Source organism: Trichechus manatus, unplaced genomic scaffold (assembly GCF_000243295.1).
Source record: "Trichechus manatus latirostris isolate Lorelei unplaced genomic scaffold, TriManLat1.0 scaffold00240, whole genome shotgun sequence".
In the NCBI taxonomy this organism is placed as follows: Eukaryota; Metazoa; Chordata; class Mammalia; order Sirenia; family Trichechidae; genus Trichechus; species Trichechus manatus.
The window spans coordinates 219,989-244,407 of NW_004444176.1; the positions used below are offsets into that span (position 1 = coordinate 219,989).

At 45.1% G+C, this 24,419-nt stretch overlaps 1 protein-coding gene across 1 annotated transcript in view; it reads right to left on the reverse strand.

The window, feature by feature from the left end:
• The window catches only part of CD6 (CD6 molecule), a 79,225-nt gene that overhangs the window by 32,379 nt on the left and 22,427 nt on the right, over window positions 1–24,419 (reverse strand). Inside the window, exon 2 of the mRNA XM_023743172.1 lies at window positions 12,339–12,715. Coding sequence (XP_023598940.1) covers window positions 12,339–12,396 — 58 coding nt within the window. The 5' untranslated portion in view covers window positions 12,397–12,715. The remainder of the gene's footprint in view (window positions 1–12,338; window positions 12,716–24,419) is intronic.

The following is a 24,419-nucleotide window of genomic DNA, read 5'->3' on the forward strand; positions in this document are numbered from 1 at the left end:
AAAAAAAAAAAAAAAAAAACTAGGAGTAAATGACACCAAAGCCTGAGCTTGAGAGAGCTGCTGAGACAGGCAGGAAGAGCAGCTACAGGAAGCCAGCTCCTCACCTCACCAAGTGGCATCTCAGAGTCAGGACACCTCGGAACCCCGTGCCCCACTGCACTCTTCAGCAATCTCTCCTGAAGGCGCCCCTGACTTACACAGGGCCCAGGCCACACTCTTCTGGGCAATGACGGAAGGAAGAAGGCCCTGGGCTGGGCCTGCAGACTGGGCTTCTCACCCTTGCTCTGTGTCCTTGGGCAGATCACTCCCCACTCTGCACCTCAGTCTCCTCCTCTGAAAAATGTTTTTTTTTTTTCCAACATGGTATTTCTAGGGTCCCATCTGGGCAGTGCAACACATTTTCCCAAGGTGCTTAAATTATTTGTTCGGTGCATTTACTTTAGTTTAGTCAAAGGAAGAAGGGCAAAGGAAGGCTTTCTGAGGAAAGCAGAGAATGGACTGCCTCCAGTCCAGGGCCCACTTCCCCACTTCTGTCTCCGCCCCCCTCAGTCCAGCTCCCAGGCACCTCTCCGGAAAAGGTGAACATCCTAATAAAAGAAAAATACACTGAAGTTTGGATAAAATCCTCTCCCCAAATCCCATTTGGAAAGAGGCAGCTGGCAGGGGTAGGGCAGTGGCTAGATCATGACTCTGGTCCCAGCTCTGTCACCAATTGGCTGGATGTATTCTATTTACTGCAAGTGATATTTATTTTATATATATGATAGTGATGGAAGATTTCTAAGCTCAGATAAACTTATTTAGGTTTAAAACAGGAATCGATTTTTTTTAAAAAAAATAATTGCTACATGTTGTTGTTGGGTGCCATCCAGTCACTTGAACACACTCAAACTCTCTGAAACATCAGTTTGCTCTTCTGTAAAGTTCAGGAAGGGGCTTCCAAATTGGAAGTTGGGGCTCAGATGCAATCCCCAAGACATCTGGGGGCCCTCCAGCGCTGAGGTTCCTCCTTGCTTGCACAGCCTGTGTGCCCACACAGCCCTAGTCCCCCAGCCCCACACAGACTCCCAAGACATTGCTGGCACTTCCTGGTGGCCCTGGCCGGCTCAGAGTCTTGATGGAGTGGTCAGGCATGGCCTGGAAACTTAAAGGCTGAACCTTCTAATGTGCCCTACCCCCTAATACAGTGGAGACCCCAGCCGGGGCACCCCATTGACGGGAAAGCAAGGGGATTACTTTCCCATTATGCAGACCCTGTCTAACAACTCCCAAGGGCCAAAGGCTCAGCCCCACAGCTTCCTCCTCAGCCATCAACCCCGGGCTCCCTGCTCTCGAGGCTCTCTCAGCCGCCATTTTCAGGGAGAAGGCAGTCCCGCCCCAGGAGGCTATAACATGGCGGGCGGAAACCCCGTCTTTCCTATGCTCTCTCTGTTGTGTCCCTGTGAGTTCCTGCCCCAGCCTCAGCTGAGCAGAGGATGTGGCCATGGGGCTCCTGTAGAATCCCAAAGAGCCTCATCTTTCCCCACGGGCTTCATAGCCAATATCTCACGGAACCTCACCCCAGCCCCTGGCTCTGGAGCTTGCTAATGACCCTGCTTTACAGCGGGGAACCGAGGCTCAGCCAGGAAGAGACAAAACTTCTGACCTGCCGAGCACCTTCAGGTTTTTTTCACCCAGGTTCCATGACAGCCCAGCTGGTGGGTGAGGTGAAATGTCCCTAGAGAACGGGAGAGCTTCCCTGCAGACAACTTGGGGTGTATAGGGTCTCCTGTCCAAACCCATGTTCCAGGGCTGGGAAAAAGCACTAGGCGTAGAGTTACAAGGTCAAGTTAAAGATTCGGCATCTACTAGCTGTGCTATCTAGGGCAGGTCACTTCCCCTCTCTGAGCCTCAAGTGCTGAATCAGTAAAATGGGGGTAATAGCTCCTACTTCATAGGCTGTGAGGAGGAGAAGACCGGTTTATGTATTTACAAAGTACTGCATGGGAGGCCATTATCCATGGTATCGCCTGCTAACATTTGTAAAATCTCAGTTTGTGTGTACACTTACTACAGGCCAGGCACTGTGCTTGGCACTCTCACGAGTATCATCTCACGGAATCCTCATGACATACCAGACAGGAGGAGTCAGAAAAACAGAAAAGGTCCTGGAGCTCAACTCCTTTGGGAAATTGTGGCCCCACCCACTCAATGTGGCCTATGGGACCAGCAGGGCTGGACAGTCATCCCAGCTCCTCTCAAAATGTCACCTTTCCTGTCCCACTTCCAGGCTTCTCAAATGAGTACTTCTGCCTGAAATTTTTTTTTAAATTACTATTTTGAAATATAGACTTGTAGAAGTTGCAAAAACAATAGAGAGAAGTCCTTTGTACCATCACCCAGCTTCCCTCAATGATGACATAAACTATAGTACTTTATCAAAACCAGGAGGTTGGCCTGAAGTCTGCTTAAAACCAAACAACAGTTTAGCTTAACCAGTAAAAAATGTCTGCCTTGAGCATTGTGCTCTTTTAAAGAACTATCTATATGGGATCAAACTGACAACAGCAAATGGAAAGAGTAGATAGGAACTTTAGGGGGCGGCAAGTTTATGTTAATAGGGGAGGAAGAACTCAGAAAAGGAGGGTGAGAATGGTTGTACAAGCCCAAGAATGTAATCAACATCACTGAATTGTACATGTAGAAACTGTTGAATTGGTGTATGTTTTGCTGTGTATATTCTCAACAACAACAATAACAAAACAAAACAAAAAAACCCAGGAGGTTGATGTTGGCAGAACACAATGAACTAGACTACACACTTAACCTGGATTTCACCAGTTTTTGCTTTGCATGTACAGGCAGTCCCCCGGTTACGAATGAGCTCCGTTCTAAGTGTGTGTTTAAGAATTTTGTAGGTAAGTTGGAACAGGTGCATATGTTATTTAGCCTTATTTTAGTGCAAGAAAAGTCTTGAAGCCTTTTCAATGATTTAAAAGCTGCACGGGCAGCAAGTGAAGGGGATGGTGATGAAGAATTTGCTGTGAGTAAGTGTTGGTTCAGTCATTTCAAAGTGACGGCAAATTTACATAACATTAAAGGGTAAGTATGAGAAGTTGGTAACCCGGAGACTTACTGTATTCTTTTTTTTTTTTTTTAAAGTCTTTGTGCCTAGAATCCTTTTGCCATCCTTCTCTGTATGGGAAAAACTTCTTGTCTCACTGTCCAGCCCCTCTGACACAGTGATGCCCCCCCTCTGGGAAGCCACCCCTCTTCTGCCAGAAAGGCTCAAGCTCTCCCTCCATTGACTCCCAGCTCCACAGAGGCAGTGCAGCCAGGCAGTTGAGAATATGGCTTTTGGAACCTACAGACATGGGTTTAAATTCAGCTGCAGCCACTAGCCTGGGACAAATACATAACTTTCTGAACCTCGGTTTCAGTTTCCCCACCCATAAAGTGATGATTTTCTCAAGGTTGTCGTAGGGGTGAGACAGGGCAAGCATGCCCAATGCTTGGACAGTGGTAGACCAGTTGCTGTCACGTCAATTCTGACTCATGGCAACCCCATGTGTATCGGAGTAGAACTATGCTCCATAGGGTTTTCAATGGCTGATTTTTTGGAAGTAGATCACCAGGGCTTTCTTCCGAGACAGCTCTAGGTGAACTCAAATCTCCAACCTTTTGGTTAGCAGCAGAGTGCATTAACTGTTTGCACCACCCAGGACCACTGGAGAATGGTGAGTCCCCCGTAATGGATGGTGGGTATAGTTATCATCGGATAGTGACTGTTGTCACACCTATCAAAGGCTGACCCTTGTGTGTTCTTCCACCTTCCTCACAACACACTGTGTTCAAGGACAAACCTTCATATCGCATATCTCAGAGCCAGCACAGGGCCTGGCACGAGGCAGGTGATGAATAAATGTGACTGGATGGAGCCTCCTGCCGGGCTTTGTCTTTGTTCCTGATCCTGGCGAGCAGGGCAGCTGCAGGGTAAACCCCGTGGGGCTGGGCCATGATGGGAGAGGCAGCCACTCTTGAACCTGTCTGTCCTTAGGAAGCCTTCCAGGTGGCTAACTGTCTCCTTTGCCATGAGACCAGAAGAACTGGATGGTGGCAGTCTACCATTACTGAAGGTTTTGATCAAAGATACTGTAGAAGTGTCCTGATCAAAAGGAGAAAAATGCAAAAAAGAATTCCTAATTCTCATGGAATCCAGACTTTCTGGATCCATGGAGGCTGGATGAACCCTCAGAACTTTTGCCCTGAGATAATCTGTAAACCTTAAACTAAAAAATCCCCTGAAGTCTTCTTCAAACCAAACAATAATTAAAAAAAAAAAAAAAAAAAAACCCATTGCTGTCAAGTCAATTCCAACTCATAGCAACACTATAGGACAGAGTAGAATTGCCCTATAGGGTTTCCAAGGAGTATCTGGTGGATTTGAACTGCACACTTTTTGGTTAACAGCCAAGCTCTTAACCACTGTGCCACCAGGGCTCCAAACAATAGTTTAGCTTGATTAGTAAAGAATGTCTGCCTTGAGCATTGTGCTCTTTTAAAGAACTGTCTATATGCGATCTAACTGACAACAGCAACTTTTTAAAGCGTGGATAGGAAACTTAGGGAGCAGTGAGTTTATATTAATCGGGGAGGAACAACTCAGAAAAGGAGGGTGAGAATGGTGGTACAACTGGAAGACTGTAGTCAATGTCACTGAATTGTACATGTGGAAAGTGTTTAATTGGTGTATGTTTTGCTGTATATATTATCAACAACAACAACAAAAACAATAATAATAAATTATTTAAAAGGGAAGTCTTCCAGGTGGCCCCAGGACCTCAGAGGCCTCTAGGCACTGTCCCAGGACTAAGTGGTGTGGCTGCAAGCCCTGGGGAGTGATATTTGGGAGAGATGCCTTGTACCAGGATGGAACCCAGAAGGACAGACAGCCAAGAGACAAACCACTTTTTTTTGTGGTGGAGAGAACCCTTGGCTGCCTGTCAGGAGACTTAAGCTCAAATCTTGGCGCTTAGTAGCTACAGACTTTGGCCAAGTCACTGGTCCTTGCTAAAACTTGGCTTCCTCATCTGTAAAATGGGGTTTACATGTGGGTAAACTAGCTCATTGTACAAACAGCACTGGTAACCACTAAATCTTGAGTTCACACACGCAAGGGATTATTTTTGTCCTTGCTGTGTAACATCGATAAACTAACATTTTGAGCACTGTGGGCATTTTCAGATACATTATCTAAATGAATTTTCACGCCTTGGTGAGCTGGGTGTATTTTATGTCTAGTAGGTAAGCACAGAGAAGCTAAGCAACATCCCTGGGCTCACACAGCTGAGACTGAGAACCCAAGTCTCCCTGGCTCCAAAGTTCATCTTTCCACACGGCAGTACGCCGGCTGGGGTCATGATGCTGCGCCTATCTTGAGGCGAGTTTCTGAGATAGCTGGATCCCCTCTCCTCCCTGCCAGCTGACCTTCAGGACAACCTGTAAACTCTCGGAAGGAAGGAAGAAAAGGAGGGAGGGAGAGAGGGGAAGAAGTTGCTCAAGCACGTTACAGCCAGCTAGTTAAAGCAGAGCTAGCTTCAAAAATCTGTTCCCACTGCCGGCCTCCTCAAAACCCAAAAACCAAACCCATTGCTATCAAGTCGATTCTGACTCATGGCGACCCCATATGTTACAGAGTAGAACTGTTCCATATGGTTTTTTTTAGCGATAATCTTTATGAAAGCAGATCACCAGGCCTTCCTTCTACAGCACTGCTGGATGGGTTTGAGCCGTTAACCTTTAGGTTAGTAGTCGAGTGCAAACCATTTGCGCCACCCAGGACCTCCCAGGGCTAAAAAAACAAAAAAACAAACCAGTCGCTGTTGAGTCGATTCCCACTCATGGTAACCCTACATGTTGCAGAATAGAACTGTACTCTATAGGATTTTCATGGTTGTGACCTTTCAGAAGCAGATCACTGAGCCTTTCTTCTAAGGTGCCTTTGGGTGGACTCAAATTGCCAACCTTTCGGTTAGTAGCAACACACTCCACGATTTGTGCCTCTCAGGGACTCCTCAGGGCTCCAGACTCCCTGAATAACATCCCTTCTCCCTCCCTATGCTACAGGGGTTCAGTGCCCCGAGCTAAATGCGGGGACACGGATTTGGGTATCATCTCCAACTTCAAGGCTCGCCAGGGCAATCCAGAGGCTGCCCGAGGTGCCTGGTATGGGGCCCCCATGTCCAGGATGTCCCTGGGCAGCCGAGCTCTGCCTGGCAGGGGGAGGCACTGCCCAACCCCCACTGTCCTTCGTCTAGATCATTGTTCCCCAAAGTGTGGGGCACATACCCAAAGGTACATGAAGTCATTTAGGAGGTCACAGATGTGGCATTAAATACCACTGAGTTATGGTGGTGAGGAAGTTATGTCCCTTCATTTCCCTTTCAGCCTTTCCGATTACTTGGAGGAGAAAGTCTCCCCGGGGAGAGTCCTTAGCTGCCTCTGAGACTTGCAAACCTCCCCTTTCAGCAAAGGAAAGCAGCTACTCTTCTAGCTAGAATTTAACAACATTGTTTCATTTCCATTATGTTCTCTTCACCATTATTATTAAGGTGATCTATAATGGCTTTCTCTTTAAGAGAGTGATATAAAGCTTCTTCTAAAATTAAATGCACGTAAGCTTTAAAGCATAAGGCCAAGAAAGAGTATTTAGTGAATTGTTGAGTTGATGGCAGCTTTAGCAGACACTGGAAGTTGGATGGGAAAGCAGAAACCCCAGGAAGTGCTGCTCTGAATAACTCGTCAAGCACTGACCCGAGTCTAGGGGTTGCCTTGATGGGGACGGGCTGGAGGGCCTGGAGGGGACTATGGCTGGGATAGAAGATGGGGCCTGGGGACTCCAGCTCCACCAGCGTTTGCTTAGCGCTGACTTGAGCATCTGCCATGGGCGTTAATGTAGGTGGTTTCCTGCTTCTCTACGTGGCCTGGTACCCGATGGTTAAATGAACAAAAACCCATAGTATTTATACATAAGTGTTAAGCGTAAGTTGGGTCAAGTTCTCTGTGTTGGACATAACTTCCTCTCTGTGTAATTCAATGGTATTTAATGCCATGTCTGTATTTGTGATGTTTCAGGACATTTGGCCATTAGAGTTTCTCATGGATGTGACTGAATGAGTGACTTTAGTCTTTTCTACAAGACTATTCTCTGAGGTCTCCAACCCTCTGTCCCAAAGCCTCAGGTGGGGGCAGCTGCACATTTCTCCTTGTCCCTCGGAGAAGGCTGCTTCTTCAGCCTCGGAATCCGACCATTCAATTTAATCCCTGAACTTTTCTGTCAGATCAGGCTGGTGAAGTAGGCTTGACTGAATGGTACACTTGTTTTCTCTGTGCTAAATAGCTTTTAAGAGTCCCTGGGTGGTGCAAACAGTTAAGCACTCAACTGCTAGCCAAAACCTTGGCTGTTCAAACCCACCTAAAGGCGCCATGGAAGACGAGCCTGGCAATCTGCCTCTGAAAGGTCACAGCCTTGAAAACCCTATGGAGCAGTTCTACCTGCACATGTGGGGTCGCCATGAGTTGCCATGTTGTAATAACAACAAGTGGCTTTTAACACCAGGAAAAGCAGAATTAAAAAAAAAGAGATGAAATGTGAACTATGGACTTTAGTTAATAAGGATGCATCAATATTGGTTCATCAATTGTAACATGTGTACCACAGGGATGCAAGATGTTAGTAACAGGAGAAACAGTTTACATGGGAGAGCGGGGTCTAAGGGAATCTCTGTACAACCTTCTACACGATTTTCCTATAAATGTAAAACTGCTCTGAAGAATAAAGTCTATTTAAGGGGGAAAAAATAGAGATGATTAAATGAACAAAAAATTGTAGTTGGGTCGAGTTTTTGTGTGCTGGTGTATAAAAACCAAACCAAACCCTTTCTCCATTAAGACGATTCCGACTCTTAGCAACCCAATCGTCCTGTATTTGTGATGTTTAAGAACATTTGGTTGTAAGAGTTTCTCATGGATGGGATCAAGTGATTGACTTTAGTTGAAATTTTAAGCTAAAAATTTAAGAGAATTTAATAATGTCTGTAAACATTAATAGAATATTTCAGAGAACTTAATATTTACTTGGTTTATAAGTTAGTTTTTAGATGTGCATGCATTCTTTGAAATCCTCGGGAGGGTTTTGTTTCTTAAGTGTATTTAAAGTATTTATAAGAAAATCGAATTCATTTAGTTTATAAATGCAGTTTAGAATATCTAAGGCAGTGAATGCTATCCAGTACAAATATAACACAAGCTACGTATCAGCCGCATTTTAAAAAATAAGTATGTATGTGTAATATATATATAAAATAGGTACAATTAATTGTAATAATAAAATTTACTTAACCCAACATATCCAAAATATTATCATTTCCACATGTAATTCATACAAAAATTTACTAATGAAGTATTTTCCATTCGTTTTTGTACAAATCTTCAAAATCTGTTGCGAATTTTACATATCCAACACAGCTCAGTTTGGGCTACCATATTCAAATGCACATTTCTAGTGGCTACCTTATTGGACAGCACAGACCTAAAGGAACTTAATTAGCTACACTTGTTAAGTGGCATTTATTGTTTGAGGAAACTTACGCTGTTCAACTTGATTTGCTCAAATATTTATCAAAGGCCCCTTAAGCGCCATTGTTAAAAATGGACTTACAAATAAAATGAGATTTGTATATTGAATTTACAAGCTTAAGGAAATAAAAAGAGTTTTTTAATTAGTTAATTTAAGAAACTAAATATTATTATTGTTTTCTAAGTAACCACAAGCAGCCTTTCGATAACAAAAACCGACCTTGAGTCATCACCAACGACAGTATAGATGGAATTAGAGTCACCAATATTGGTCCTGCCCTGGCGGGCAAAAGCCTGGGTCTTGGTTACTGCCTCATTGTTGTCATTGTTGTTAGATGCCATTGAGTCAGTTCCGACTCATAGTGACCCCATGCACAACAGAACGAAACACTGCCCGGGTCCTGCCCCATCCTCACGATTTTTGCTACGTTTGAGCCCATTGTTGCAGCCACTGTGTCATTCCATCTTGTTGAGGGTCTTCCTCTTTTTTGCTGACCCTCTACTTTACCAAGCATGATGTCTTTCTCCAGAGACTGGTCCCTCCTGATTACATGTCCAAAGTTTAAGTGAGATGAAGTCTCACTATCCTCGCTTCTAAGGAGCATTCTGGCTGTACTTCTTCCAAAACAGATTTGTTCATTCTTCTGGTAGAACGTTCTGCTGCCCCATAGAGTGTCAGATCTGGATAAGCTCTTAGAGATTGCCTGCTCAGAGCACCCCATTCCACTGATGGGAAAGCTGAGGCCAGAGAGGAGAAGGAGGACAGCCACACAGTGAATTAGAGGCAGGGCCCAGGCAAAACCCCTAGTCTCCTGGCCCCACCCTACCGTCCTCAGACTAGGCATCTGGTTCATTGTCTCTGCACATTTAGCCCAGCTGGCTCATCAGGAAACTGAGGCACAGAATTGGAGGCAAACACACTGGCCCTGGGCCAAGTCCTCCAGGGCGGCACCACAGAGAATTGGAGAACCTGGTCACGGAAGCCCTGGTGTCTGCCCCGGGCAGTCGCTAACATGAAGCCAAGCTGGCGAGAGGCTCATAGGTGTGTGAGGCTCAGGATAGAGAGCCTGGAGCTGGAACACAGAAGGGGAGCACGAGAGGGGGAAGCCTGCCTCGCACCAGAGGACTACAGCCCAGTCTGCCAGGGCCCAGGAGGGCCAGGCTCCAATGACCTGTGCTCCCCATCCAGGCTTCTAGAAGCAGCTTTTAGGGTGAAGGCTCTGGAGTGTCCTTATGGGCCTCATCCTCTCAGCTTCCTCTCCTCCATCATTTTTCTTTCTTTCATTTTCTTTTTCTCTGTTGTTGCTGGTAGCTGCCATCGAGTCAATTCCAACTCACGGCGACCCCATGTGTGCAGAGTAAACTGCTCCATAGGGTTTTCAAGGCTGTGACCCTTGGGAAACAGATCACCAGGACTGTCTTCCGAGGCACCACTGGGTGGGTTGGAACTGCCAACCTTTCAGCTAATAGTCAAGTGCTTAACAGTTTGCCATCCCTAATCCCCTTTCCCCAACGTGGTCTGCCCCAACACACTAATATGGCCAAGGAGATCCCTTGCAGACAGATCTGGGTCAGTCTTGCCCTCTGAGGGCAATGTGCTGCTGGAATGTGGGCAAGCTGGACCAAGACAGAGGGGAAGAAGCACTCAGGCAGGCCCAGGGACAGTGGCTCAGCCCCCTTCGTATCAGCCTGCAGGCCAGGCCCCGACTTCTGGCTGCGTCAGGAGGCTCTCTCTCTCTCCCCACCGAACTTGGGCTCACAGTTCTCCCTCTGCCTACAGTGCCCCCCTACCAGCCCCTATTTCTCAGTGCTGGTGACCCCTGAAAGGGTTTAAGGAAGCAGCATGTAACGCCAGCCATTAAACTGCAGAGTAAGGAAACCATTCTTTGTTCAAAGGGCTTTCAATTCTTCTGAAAAATCAAGAGAAAATAACAGTTTGGAGCAAGGGTGTCTCGAATACCTCCCTCATCCCCCCTTTCTACAGAAGGCAGGACCTAGGCTGCAGGCTCAAGGCCTTTGCATTCTTTAAACTTTTTGCTAGAACGTAATAGAAGTTTGTTTTCACCACCATTTATTTTTATGGCTACCTAGAATTGCTATGAGTCGGAATCAACTTGACGGCAATGGGTTTTTGGAACTTTTGGTTATTGCAGATGATACTGGTTTTCCATGTACAATAGTGACATAAAGTTTCCTTTCAAAGCTAAACTTGTATCAATTAAATATAAATGCAGTTTCACAAGCATTAAGTAAATAGCAGTACGGAGAATTAGCAGATAGAACAGAGGTGAGGCAAGGTGACCAAAAATAAGACGCTCTGCTCTTGAGCCCCTTCCAGGCACCTTCCTGAGCTCTGCCCAGGCCTGGGGCTCCCACCTCCTCCCCAGGCAGCGCTCAGGGCTAGCTCCCCAGCCCGCTGATCCCGCTGGGAGGCCGTGGAAGGAGCTGGTCTGATGCCCTGGAAGCAGCCGGCAGTGCCAAGGGCCAGCCGCACAGCCTTGCAGACCCGGCCTCCATCCTGACCTAAGGCCCAGGGCTGGCCGCATGGAGAAGGTTCTGCCTGTCCCTGTCTCCGCTCAGGGCAGAAGGCAGCTGAGCCCCAAGCACTGTCTTGGAAACTCTTGGAAGGAAGAGAGGCAAAGTTGGGGACTGACCCACACATGGCCAAAGGGCACTTATTCTACTCCAAGAGAGACATCGCGTTCCCTGAGCCAGTGTGAGGCCAGGAGGCTGAGAGCAGGTGTCCCACGTCAGGGCAGAGAGAAGAGGCCCCCTCCCATAGCTCCCCAAACCCTCCCAACCCTCCGAGCTGGCTGGGATGCGCCCTCCTCGAGGGCCCTTCCTGAGGCTCCCTCACATCCAACTGAAAGCACTTGGCTCCTCCATTGCAGGGTGGATGGAGACCAACTTCAGGCTCTGTTTCCACACCAGACCCCCCTGCCAAATGTGAGCCAGCCAGAGACAGGATCTCTCGCGTCTCTTGGCCCCCACCCTGCTCAGGCCAGCTTGAACCCCACATTCAGCAGGGGCCAACCATATCTGAGAAGCACAGCCCTGGCACCCCAGACCTTCTGGCCACCTGATGCCCCGGCCTGGGCTTCAAGGAGGCCTCAGCACCCTGGGGGAGTTCAGGATTTGGAGCGGGGGGGCAGCTCAGGAGCCTTTCTGCTCACTTGTGCCATAAACTACCCCAGCTGGTTGTGCTGAAGCCCTCAGAGACTGGCTGACCTGAACTGTGTTTCGGGGACTGCTCCCCATGAGAGGTAAGCCTGGTGAGACCAAGGCATTGGGTTTGAGATGGGAAACATGGTCATTGGTGGTCCTCGTCTCTGGAGGATAAATGTTCCCTCCTGGGGAAATAGGGAATGGAGGAGTCCCTGAGCTTGTAGGTGGGAGGCAGCCTCCTCCTGAGACCCTCGGTGCCCATTGGTAAGACAAGGCATGCTGCCTGTGTTACCTCACCGACAGGGGCCTCTTAGGCCTGGAGCATTTGAGTGCCAGGCACAGCCCCCAGCCCCTCAAGGGGGTTCCTGTTCCCTTTCAAAGCCCCGACTGCTGTTGGCACAGCTGGATCCCACCTGCAACCAGGGCACAGCCTTGGCCAAAAGGATCCAGAAAGAAGTGTGTGAGGGAACCATCTGAAAGGGGGTTGCAAAGGCAAGACCACGTCCCCCAGCATGATAGGAAGAGAGAGGGTGGCAGGAGGAGACGGAAGAGGGTACCTGAGAGGGCTGCCGTCAGCCATCCTGCGATCACGAAGAGCCACATGTTTGGTGTCATCCCTGATGGTTATGCGTGCCCAGTGGCGGGCAGTGCCATCCTGGGCCAGAGATGGACACGGCCACTCTCTGCCCACTCACCTACTCTGCCTTGCTGTTCCTGGTTGTATCTTTGCTTGCTGCTCTCTCTTGCACGCATGCAACCAACCCCAGCCTGTGAGTGTCTCTCACGCCTCCGTGCTGTTCTGCTTGTGGTTTGGTCTCCAGGAAGCGAGGCTGGTATGACGGGTGGTGGGGAGAGCCCCCAGCTGCCTCTGCTGTGAGCCCACCAAGCCCACCACGTAACAGGGTGAGACAAAGAGAGACTTCTCCAAGAGTGCCTGAGGAAGAAGGGCAACAAGGGAAAAGGTAAGTAGAAGGGGAACATCTCATTTCTGGCGGCCAACAGAGGGAGACCTGGTACAGAGTAGATGTTCAATAAGTATATGTTGGAAGAATGAATGAATGAACGATCTGCTGTCTGTCCCATTCCACCAAATCCTGCTCTTGTGGGACTAAATCTCAAAGTTTACCTTGTCCTTGGGTAAAACCTTTGCTGGGAAGAAGGAGGTGTGGTCTTCATGCACTTTTGAGAGGAGAGAGCCTAGCCTCCCTCAGAGAGACATAAATTGGGAAGGGTCTGAGAGATAGTTTGTCCCCCACCTCCTTCTACAGAGAAGGGATCTAAGGCCCAGGTGGGAGCCGTCCCCTGAGATGGCACAGAAGGACTCAGCTCCTCTACCTACAGTCCTGGGTTAGACATTCCTCTATGGAAGTCAGAGGGGAGGGTTCATGAGGTCAGGCATGGAAGGTGGGCCTAGAAGAGTGAGCAGGAGTTCACTAGGCGGCGATGGTGGAGGGGCTTCTGGGCCAGGAGGAACAGCAAGAGCAAAGGTGTGGAGGCAAGAAAGCCCAGGGTTGTGGGGACATGCTGAGTTGTCCAGTTTGGCTGAAGTGGACACTGAGAGAAAGAGGCAGGGACCAAGTATGTTTAATTCACCACTATACTCCCAGTATTGGGCATACAGTCAGTGCTTAATAGACGTTTGTTGAATGGATGAATAGATAACTTAATATGGATGTTCAAGCAGAATCCTTGAAGAGTTTGAGTCCAGAAGCAGGAGACTGGTTCCTCTTGGTTCTGCCCCATATGATACGACCTCGCCGCAGGTTCACCTGTCCTGGCCCTACACTGAGATTTTCTACCCCTATCCTTACTTGTCTTCATTTCCCCACCTGTGGAATGGGGAGGAGGATTCTCTCCATCCAGTCCCAAGGGAGTATTTGATGTTGCAGGTTTTAGAGCCACAGGGAGCCAGGCCCCTCCCCCGTGGCCCTCGGGGTGACCAGGCTGTGACACCAGCTGAGACCGCCCTCTTGTGGAAGGTCACTGGCAGCACAGGCTGGCAGGTGGATGCCTCCAGCTCCTGGATGCAATTCCATTCAACCGACATTGACAGAGGGTAAGTATGTTGAACTCTGGAATGGGCTCTGTAGAGGCTGAAGAGAGGAAACCTCATCCCTGCTGTTGAGGAGCATGTCGTTCACAAACACAAGTGACCAACCCACAGGCCAGGGTGAGAGGAACACAATGAGAGGACTCCAGCTGATGGGCCACTTCCTAAGAGAAAGGTATTTGGCTGGGCTGGGATGAATGGCTAGACTTCCGTTTCTGGCAATATGGTAGACAGTATATCCTGAAAAATTATTCTGATATAAAACCAAAACCAAAAAAACCAAGCCTGTTGCTATTGAGTCGATTCTGACTCATAGTGACCCTATAGGACAGGGTCGAACTGCCCCATAGGATTTCCAAGGAGTGGCTGGTGGATTTGAACTGCTGACCTTTTGGTTAGCAGCTGAGCTCTTAACCACTGTACCACCAGGGGTCCATGATATAAAACACCCAAAAAAAATCTGGATAAAAATATTTTAAAACATCTATAAAAATGCATAGCCGAGGTGACAAGAAATGAAGAGAAATCAGAGGTTAAAAAATGACAAGAAATCAGAATTCCAAAGAGATAATTGAGAGTAGAAGCAGAGGTTTCCCTGAGACAGCTGTTGATCCCAGGTGACCAAGAACTTCAGCTTAATGCACCTGAACAAAACCTACAGCCTGGGCAAAGTAGGAAACACAATCAGAACTCCATCCCTAAAGTCAAGGCAACTAAAATACGATGCCCACAATGGGTGAGGTAGGAGAGAAAAATCTCTGAAAGGGAGCTGACATGGAACTCACCAAGCTCAACATTGACAATGAGTGGAAGAAAGAGGAATATCAATCCTGCATGCTCCTAACCACAAGTCAGCCCTCATAGGGCCTTGCGAGTGGGTGGAATTCACAGCACCTATGCAGCAAGAACAACAACACAACAACAAGAAATTTTAAATTAAAGTAGATAGTAGTTCCCTTGGCACTTGGTGGAAACAAATGCAAAAATCCTCTTCTCAAGTAACTCCTCTTAAACTCAGGCCTCAAAGAATTCCCACAGAAAAAGTTCCAAGGAACAGGAGCTCATATGCAAAATAAATAAAACACAAGACAAGAGGCACTTCAAATAAGAGTTGCACAAAGCAGTAAACAATAGACTCAGACCTTCAAAATACCAGTTTCTGGAATAGGTATGGTGACACACATCTTTCCTGATTTTAAACCACTCAGCATCTCCTTGTTCTGTTTGAACAACTGCCTCTTGGTCTATGTACAGGTTCCTCATGAGCACAATTAAGTGTTTTGGAATTCCCATTCTTCGAAATGCTGTCTATAATTTGTTATGATCCACATAGTTGAATGCCTTTGCACAGTCAATAAAACACAGGTAAACATCTTTCTGGTATTCTCTGCTTTCAGCCAAGATCCATCTGACATCAGCAATGATATCCCTCATTCCACATCCTCTTCTGAATCCAGCTTGAATATCTAGCAGTTCCCTGTCGACATACTGCTGCAACCATTTTTTAATTATCTTCAGCAAAATTCTACTTGCGTGTGATATTAATGATGTTGTTTCATAATTTCTGCATTCTGTTGGATCACTTTTCTTTGGAATGGGTACAAATATGGATATTTTCCAGTCAGTTGGCCAGGTAGCTGTCTTCCAAATTTTTTGGCATAGACGAGTGAGGGCTTCCAGCGCTGCATCAGTTTGTTGAAACATCTCAATTAGTATTCAGTCAATTCCTGGAGTCTTGTTTTTCACCAATGCCTTCAGTGGAGCCTGAACTTCTTTCATCAGTACCATTGGCTCTTGATCATGTGCTGTCTCCTGAAATGATTGAAAGTCGACTAATTCTTTTTGGTAAGGTGACACTGTGTATTTCTTCCATCTTCTTTTGATACTACCTGCGTCATTCAATATTTTGCCCATAGAATCCTTCAAAATTGCAACTAGAGGCTTGAATTTTTTCTTCAGTTCTTTCAGCTTGAGAAATGCTGAGCGTGTTCTTTCCTTTCAGTTTTCTAACTCCACGTCTTTGCACATTTCATTATAATACTTTACTTTGTCTTCTCAAGCTGCCCTTTGAAATCTTGTCTTCAGTTCTTTTACTTCATGATTTCTTCCTTTTGCTTTAGCTACTCTACATTCAAGAGAAAGTTTCAGAGTTTCTTCTGACATCCATTTTGTTCGTTTCTTTCTGTCTCATTTTTTTAATGACCTCTTTCTTTCTTCATGTATGATGTCCTTGGTGTCATCCCACAACTTGTTTGATGTTCGGTCATGAGTGTTCAATGCGTCAAATCTATCTCTGAGATGGTTTCTAAATTCAGGTGTTACATACTCAAGGTCATACGTTGACTCTTGTGGACTTGTTTTAAATTTCTTCAGCTTCAACTTGAACTTGCATATGAGCAATTGATGGTCTGTTCTGTGGTCGGTCCCTGGCCTTGTTCTAACTGATGATATTGAGCTTCTCCATGTCTCTTTCCACACATGTAGTTGATCTGATTCCTGTGTTTTCCCTGGTGAGGCCCACATATATAGTTGCCATTTATGTCATTGAAAAAAGGCATTTGCAATGAAGAAGTCGTTGATCTTGCAAAATTCTATCATGCGATCTCCAGTATCATTTCTATCACCAAGGCCGTATCTTCCAACTACCGATCCTTCTTTTTTGGTTCCAACTGTCAAATTCCAATCACCAGTATTTATCAGTGCATCCGGATAGCATGTTCGATCAATTTCAAACTGCAGAAGCTGGTAAAAATCTTCAATTTCTCCATCTTTGGCCTTTGTAGTTGGTCAGTGAATTTGAATAATAGTTGTATTAACTGCTCTTCCTTGTAGGCATATGGCTATTATCCCATCACTGACAGCACTGTACTTCAGGATAGATCTTAAAATGTTCTTTTTGACTATAAATGCAACACCATTCCTCTTCAACTTGTCATTCCTGGCATAGTAGACCATATGAATGTCTGATTCAAAATGGCCAATACCAGTCCATTTCAGCTCATTAATGCCTAGGATGTTGATCTTTATGCATTCCATTTCATTTTTAAACACTTCCAATTTTCCTAGATTCATATTTCATACATTCCACATTCAGATTATTAATTAATGGATGTTTGCAGATGTTTCTTCTTATTTTGAGTCATGCCACATCAGCAAATGAAGGTCCTGAAAGCTTGACTCCATCCACATCATTAAGGTCGAGTTTACCTTGAGGAGACAGCTCTTTCCCAGTCGTATTTTGAGTGCCTTAAAACCTGAGGGGCTCATCTTCCTGCACTATACTAGACAATATTCTGCTGCTATTCATAAGGTTTTCACTGGCCAATTTTTTCAGAAGTAAACTTCCAGGTCCTTCTTCCTAATCTGTCTTAGTCTGGAAGCTTCGCTGAAACCTGTCTACCATGGGTGACCCTGCTGGTATTTTAAATGCCAGTGGCATAGCTTCCAGCATCACAGCAACATGCAAGCCACCACAGTACTACAAACTGACAGATGTGTGGTAGGAATTATGGTATACATAATATAAAGTAAGGATATTTCATATGTTTAAAGAAATTAATGTTGGTAATTATAAGCATAGTTAAGGAACAAGAGACTACTAAAAATGACCAGGAAGACTTATTTGGGAAAAAAAAAAAAGCCAAGTAGTATTTTTATAAATGAAGAGCATAATCTTTGAAGTTAGAAATTCAGTGAACAGATTAAATGGAAGATTTACATAGCTGAGGAGAGAATTAGTGAGCTGGGCAATAGACTTGAAGAATTTACCCAGAATGCAGCACAGAGAGACAGAGATGAAAACTATAAAACAGTGGTTAAGAGACATAGATTTTGGAAAAAGAAAGACTAGCATATGTCTAATTAGAATTCCAGAAGGAAATGGGAGAGTCTAGTGTTCAAAGAGATATGACTGAGAATTTTCCAGAATTGATGAAAGACAAAATTCTCAGGTCCTGAAAGCTTCACCAACCTAAGTATGGCAAATAAAAAGAAATCTACACCCCACGCTTCTGGTAGTAAAATTGCTGATTATTAAAGATGGATGAACTACAGGGTAGACTGGCAGCTGACTTCTCAATATCAACAACTGAAGCTAGAAGATAATGGAATCACATCTTCAAAGTGCTGGAGAGAAAATAACTGTTAAGCTTAAATATCTTTCAAGTATGAGGTTGAAGTAGATATTTTTTCAGGTAACAACTAAGAGCGTTTATAACTAACAGACCCTCATCTAAGGAAACTTTAAAGGATGTTCTTCGGGAACAAGGAAAATGATCTTAGAAAGAAAGTCTAAGGTTCAAGTAGGAATGGTGATCAAAGAAAAATGTAAACATGGAGTAAAGTAAGTAAACATTGATTGTATAAAACAATAATAATAATGTCTAATTTGTGGGGTTAGAAATGAAAACAAGATAAAACTAAAGAACCAGACAACAAGAATAAACAAATTAGGAAGAGGTGATCAGAGTCAGAAAGTCTATTATTTGGCAGGAGGGCAAAGTATTGACTAATTTTTGGCTCTGTTAAATTAAATTTGTATGTTAAACTAGTAGAGTGATAAAACGGAATGAGAAAAAACACTGCTATAAAGTTAAAAGAAGGCAGGAAAGGAAAAGAAAAGCGATAAGAAAAACAGGACAAACAGAAGAATGAGTAGGTTTCAGACGATAGCAGGAAGGGTCTTCCTGGCAGAGGGTACAGGATAAGGGTGCCATGGGGTAAAAAAAGCAAGACAACACGATCTAAGTGTCACTGGGACTGGACTGATGTGACTCAAGCAACCCACGTTTCATGGACATGAAGCTCAGAACAGGAAGCTGGAAGATGTACTCAGCTGGGTACCCAAATTAATGAGCTCATTTTTATTTATAAGTCTTGGAACCAGGACTTTTTGACTCAATTTGCAAGGGACAGCTAGTGTCTCTCCATCCTGTGGAGAGCCCACGCATTTTTCACCTGGACTGGATCTCTCTCCTGACCTTGGCCCAGCAAAATGGAATAAGCAATGTTATTGAGGGGAGTCTGACTTTCTGATCGGAAGGAAGGAAGGACCTAGAACTGCACCCCCTCTGAAAGTTTAAAGCTGACTGCTATTTAGTGAGCACTTTCTATCATGCTAAACACTGTATGTGGGATTTTTTCTTCCTCAATTCTCACAACAACCCTATTAAATAGGTAGTACCATTAACACCCACTACCCATCTGCCAGTAGGCTTGTGTGTTGCAGTGATATTGGAAGCTGTGCCACTGGTATTTCAAATACCAGTAGGGTGATCCATGGTAAACAGATTTCAGAGGATCTTCTAGACTAAGACAGACTAGGAAGAAAGGCTTGGCAATCTCCTTCTGAAAAGCAGCCAATGAAAACCTTATGGGTCACAAAAGAACATTGTCCAACTCACTTACTTAGTACACGTCATCAGGAAGGATCGATCACTAGAGCAGGACATCAGGTTTGGTGAAGTAGAGGGCCAACAAGGGCGAGGGACACCCTTGGTGAGATGGGTTAGCACGATAGCCGTAATGATGGACTCGAACATGCCAGTGATCGTGTGAATGATGCAGGACCAGTCAGTGTTTCACACTATTATACACAAGGTCATCATGAGTCAGAGTCGGCTTGAGGGCAGCTATCTATCTCTCTATGTGTCTATCATTAACACAGCTTTGCAGATAAGGAAAGTGAGTCAAAGAGGGGAAGTGGCTTGCTCAAGATTCCACAGCTAAGATGTAGTAGGCCTAGGCTATGAACTTGGGTCTGTCTCCCTGGTCAACAAGGGAAGCCATGAACAGTGGAACCATATCTTCAAAGTGATAAGAGAAAATAACTACCAATCTTCAGTATCTTTTAAGAATGAGGTTGAAGTAGATATATTTTCAGATAAAAATTAGGAGATTTTCAACTCACAGACTCTCATTTAAGAAGATTTGCAAGGGTATTCATGAGGAACAGGGAATTTCTTCTTTACGAGGCCTAAGCACAAGGCCTTAGAGGTGAGGATGACGCAGGACCAGGCAGCGTTTCGTTCTATTGTACATAGGGTCGCTATAAGCCAGAAGTGACTTGATGGCACCTAACAACAAGCACAAGGGCTTTAGCTGAAACACAGCACCTCTGCTGGGAATGGCTCTGGCTCTGTGGGCCACTGAACATTGGACCAACCCTGCCCCCAGCCCAAGCCAAGCTCAGTCTCCAGAGTCCTGATACTCCTCAGTCCTGACCACAATCCCCAAACCAGCCACAGACAACCCTTGTCTTCCCTGAGGCCCAGAGTGTTCTACCAGGGTCTAAATATTCAGCACCTAAATGTACGTATGTTACTTCTAATCACTTATTCATTCAACAAATACTTATTAAAACTTTATTATATATTCTAAGTGTTGGGGACGCAGCACTGAACAGAACAGACAAATTTAGAGCTTACATTTTAGTGGGTGTTATGGATTGAACTTTGTCCCCCCAAAATACGTGTTGGAATCCTAATCCCCTAAAATATGTGTGGATGTAATTCCATCTGAGAATAGGGTTTTCTCTTTTATGTTAATGAGCCCATCAGTGTAGGGTGTGTCTTTGCAGGGTGTCATGGATTGACGTATGTCCCCCCGAAAATGTGTGTCAATTTGTCTGGGCCATGATTCCCAGTATTGTATGATTGTCTACCATTTTATCATCTGATGTGACTTCCCTATGTGTTGTAAGTGCTATCACTATGATGTAGTAAGATGGATTAGTGGCAGTTATATTGATGAGGTCTATAAGATTAGATAGTGTCTTAAGCCAATCTCTTTTGATATATAAAAGAGAGAAGCAAGCGGAGAGACATGGGGACGTCATACCACCAAGAAAGAAGCACTGGGAACAGAGTGCATCTTTTGGACCCGAGGTTCCTGCCCTGAGATGCTCCCAGACCAAGGAAAGACTGATGCATCACAAGGACATTCTTCCAGAGCTGACAGAGAGAGAAAGCCTTCCCCTGGAGCTGATGCCTTGAATTTGGACTTGTAGCCTACTAGACTGTGACAGAATAAATTTCTCTTTGTTAAAAGCCATCCACTTGTGGTATTTTTGTTATAGTAGCACTAGATGACCAAGACACAGGGCGACAGGTTTCTCTTTATATATGACCTTTTGGCACTGGGTTTGTAGTTCTGCCAAGATGATTTGCTAGGCCACAATCTTGGAAAGGAAGTGGACAGTACTATGCAATCAAGATGTGTAAAACCCTTGCAGGCACTGGTCAATTACTATGCAAATAAGATGCCTATAGTCTACCAAAGGAATTGGTCAATTTTGCCATTCTTCTAGACTTACAAGAGCCAATTCCACAACGGTTGAGGGGGGAACCGCACTACCATCAAGAGGAAGAGCCGAGAGTGGAGCGCATCCACTGGATCTGGGGTCCCTGCACTGAGAACTTCCTAAACCCAGGAGAGAGAGAGAGGTGTAACACTGGAGACGGCACAAGACCGTACAAGACAGAAGGAGTGGTGAGAAACAGGAGACCAGCACAAGTGGGCCACATTGGGCTTGCCAACCCATGGAGCAAAAGAGCTGACTGCCTTCATGCAGGAGTCTTGCTGGCGGAGTGGGGTGCCTCCGGGCACTTGATGGCAAAGTCAAAAGAAATGTAACCCTTACCTGAGTGAGGGTCAGCTGTAGAGGCCCGAGGGTGGCCTGCCTGTGGGCATTACCAAGGAGGATCTGAGAACTGTCTTGGCTGGAAGCTGTCCTGATTGACAAACTGTATCCTGTCTCCTGAGTTGTTCTTATTACTTCCAAGTTGATCCTGATCCTGAATTGTAGCCTGTCACTTCCCTAACAAACCTCAAAATCATGAGTATGGTCTGTGAGTTCTGTGTGGCCATTGCAAAGAACTATCGAACCCAACAGAGAAGTAGAGAATGCCGTGGGGGGACAGCTGGTGTTAGAATTGGTAAAGAGGTTGGAGAGTAGAGGTATGTCTCACCTCCACCTCATAGGAATCAGCTTTGGGCTGATGCTGATGGTGATTCTCCCACCTTGTGAAGTTAGAGGACTTCAGACACCAGTACATTACAGTCTTAAACCTAATCACTTTTTTTAAAGAATAATATTTTATTGTGTTTTCAGTGAAAGTTTACACAGCAAATTAGGTTCCCATTTAACAAGTACTACTATAATTGTTCAGTGGCATTGGTTAGATTTTTCACAGTTGTCAACATTCTCATTAATTCCATTCTGGATGTTCCATTTCTAGTAATCTAGTTTCCTGACCCCTTACTATTCCATCTTGGCAGAACTACAAACCCAGTGCCAAAAGGTCATATATGATTTTTTAAAGGTTCACAGTACTCATGGTGATAGTCTTTATTTTAGGAGCCAATCTGTTATTTAGATAAAAGATGACCTAAGCAGTAGTTTCCATTCAGGGTTTAGGGAGTATCTCAGCAATAGTCTCAGGGAGACCTCTAGTCTCAACCGATTCAATAAGTCTGGGCTTTTTAAGAATTTTAGCTTTGTTCCACAACGTAATCACTTCTGAGATATAAAAAAAGATCAGATTAGACACAGAAAGAAGCAAGAACAAATGGGGAAAAAGATAGATCTCACATGGAGATCACCAAGGAACCAAAGAACACAGGGGTTACAGAAGCTGAGACAAGGATCTTCCCCCAGAGCTGACAGAGAGGGACTCTTCCCCTGGAGCTGGTGCCCTAAGTTTGGACTTCTAGCCTCCTGAACTGTGAGAAAATAAATTTCTGTTCTTTAAAATCACCCACTTGTGGTATTTCTGTCGTAGTAGCACTAGATAACTAAGACAGGGGAGAGTCATGTAATAACCAATAAACATAATAAACCAAAACAAAAAACTAAACCCATTGCCTCGAGTCGAATTCTGACTTACAGTGACTCTATAGGACACAGGAGAACTGCTCCATAGGGTTTCCAAGGCTGTAAATCTTTACAGAAGCAGACTGCCACATCTTTCTCCCACAGAATGACTAGTGGTTTCGAACTGCTGGCCTTTCAGTTAGCAGTGGAGTGCTTAACCACTGTCCCACCAGCACTCCTTTATAAATATAATAAATAAGTAAATTATATGGAGGAAAGATGTAGAGCAGAGTAAGGCGGGCTAGGGGTGCCAGGAGGGAGTTACAATTTAAAATAGGGTGGTATCTTAGCCTAGTCTTCCCCTAAAATAGAGCCTGAGACAAGGGCTTGCTCACAAATAGGTTATTTGGGAATGTGAGTCTCCAGAAGGAGGAGTGAAAGAGGGAAAGACAATACAAAGATGCAGCATTGATTTGGCTTCACTATGAGCAATTAGTGCTTGATCTCAGCCTTATGAATTGGTTCCCAGAATTGTCTGCCCCATTTATAGCCTCCATTCCTGCCAGCTACTGCACCAGCACTGGTGTGGCCAGGGAGAGAAGCTGGCTAAGATCCATAGTAAAAGGCTTCAGGTCCACTGTTTAAATTGTTGAAAGCCTCCCTTGTGGTAGACACTCTTTGCTGGGCCTTAACATAAGACATAAGGACATTATCTTCATTCCCATAGACCCATCTACATGCTCCTTGTCTCTTATTGTCTGCCTTGCTCCCTCCAGGGCCCTGCTCAGGAGTCCACGTACATCCATACCCCATGTATATCCTCCCCTTACAGGTATGTAGTTGGAAAAGCGAGGCATATTTTAATAGCCTTTTAAGAAAATTGTAGATATTTTTCTCTGATATTACACTAAAACTTGACAAGTGGTAGTTGCAGTATGTAATCTGAAATACTATCAATGAAATTGTATATGCTGTTAAATTAAAATTCATTGGTTTATCTTGCACTTGAAATAGACCTTTTAATTATGTAGTATTGTAACATCATGCACTGATCATTTTGGAAAATACTAGTTTACAGAGTTTGCAGATCTTTCAAATGTTGACATATTTCATTACACAATATCAGAAAAATCACATTCATGAATATCATCTCTGATCCCATCAGAAAAGTTTAAGTATTGGGATCTGTCAAGCTCATGGTGGCAGATATTGTTGTTGCTGTTAGATGCCATTGAGTTAATTTCAACTCATAGTGACCCCATGTGACAGAGTAGAACATGCCCCCATAGGGTTTCCTAGGCTGTAATCTAGGCTGAATTTAGAGACAAAATAAAGAATAGATTTGAGCCTGGGGACCCAAGATGGCAGCTTAGTCACACACACCATGCCATCCCCCTACAGCAAAGAACCAAGAAACCAAGTGAAACAGATACAGATGACAATCTGGGAACCCGGAACAGAAAAAGGAAGGATGAAGAATTAGATCGAACACCAAAGGGAAGGAGAAACTGAATGAAAACAGTGAATGAGGAGACTTATGGACTGTAGGCACCCTGCCAGCTGGACTGGCATAGTGTAGACATCTTGGGACAAAGTGAGCAGCATTCCCAGGCAAGGAGTGTAGGAAGGCAACTTCATGGAATCTTCAATAGGAGACAGAGATACTATGTAGACAAACCCAGAGCAAAGCAAGCTGAGCAGAACATAAACTGGATCTAAGGAGGGGAAGTGCAGGAAGGCAGGTGTTTTAGACTGTATTCTCCAGAGAAGCAAAAC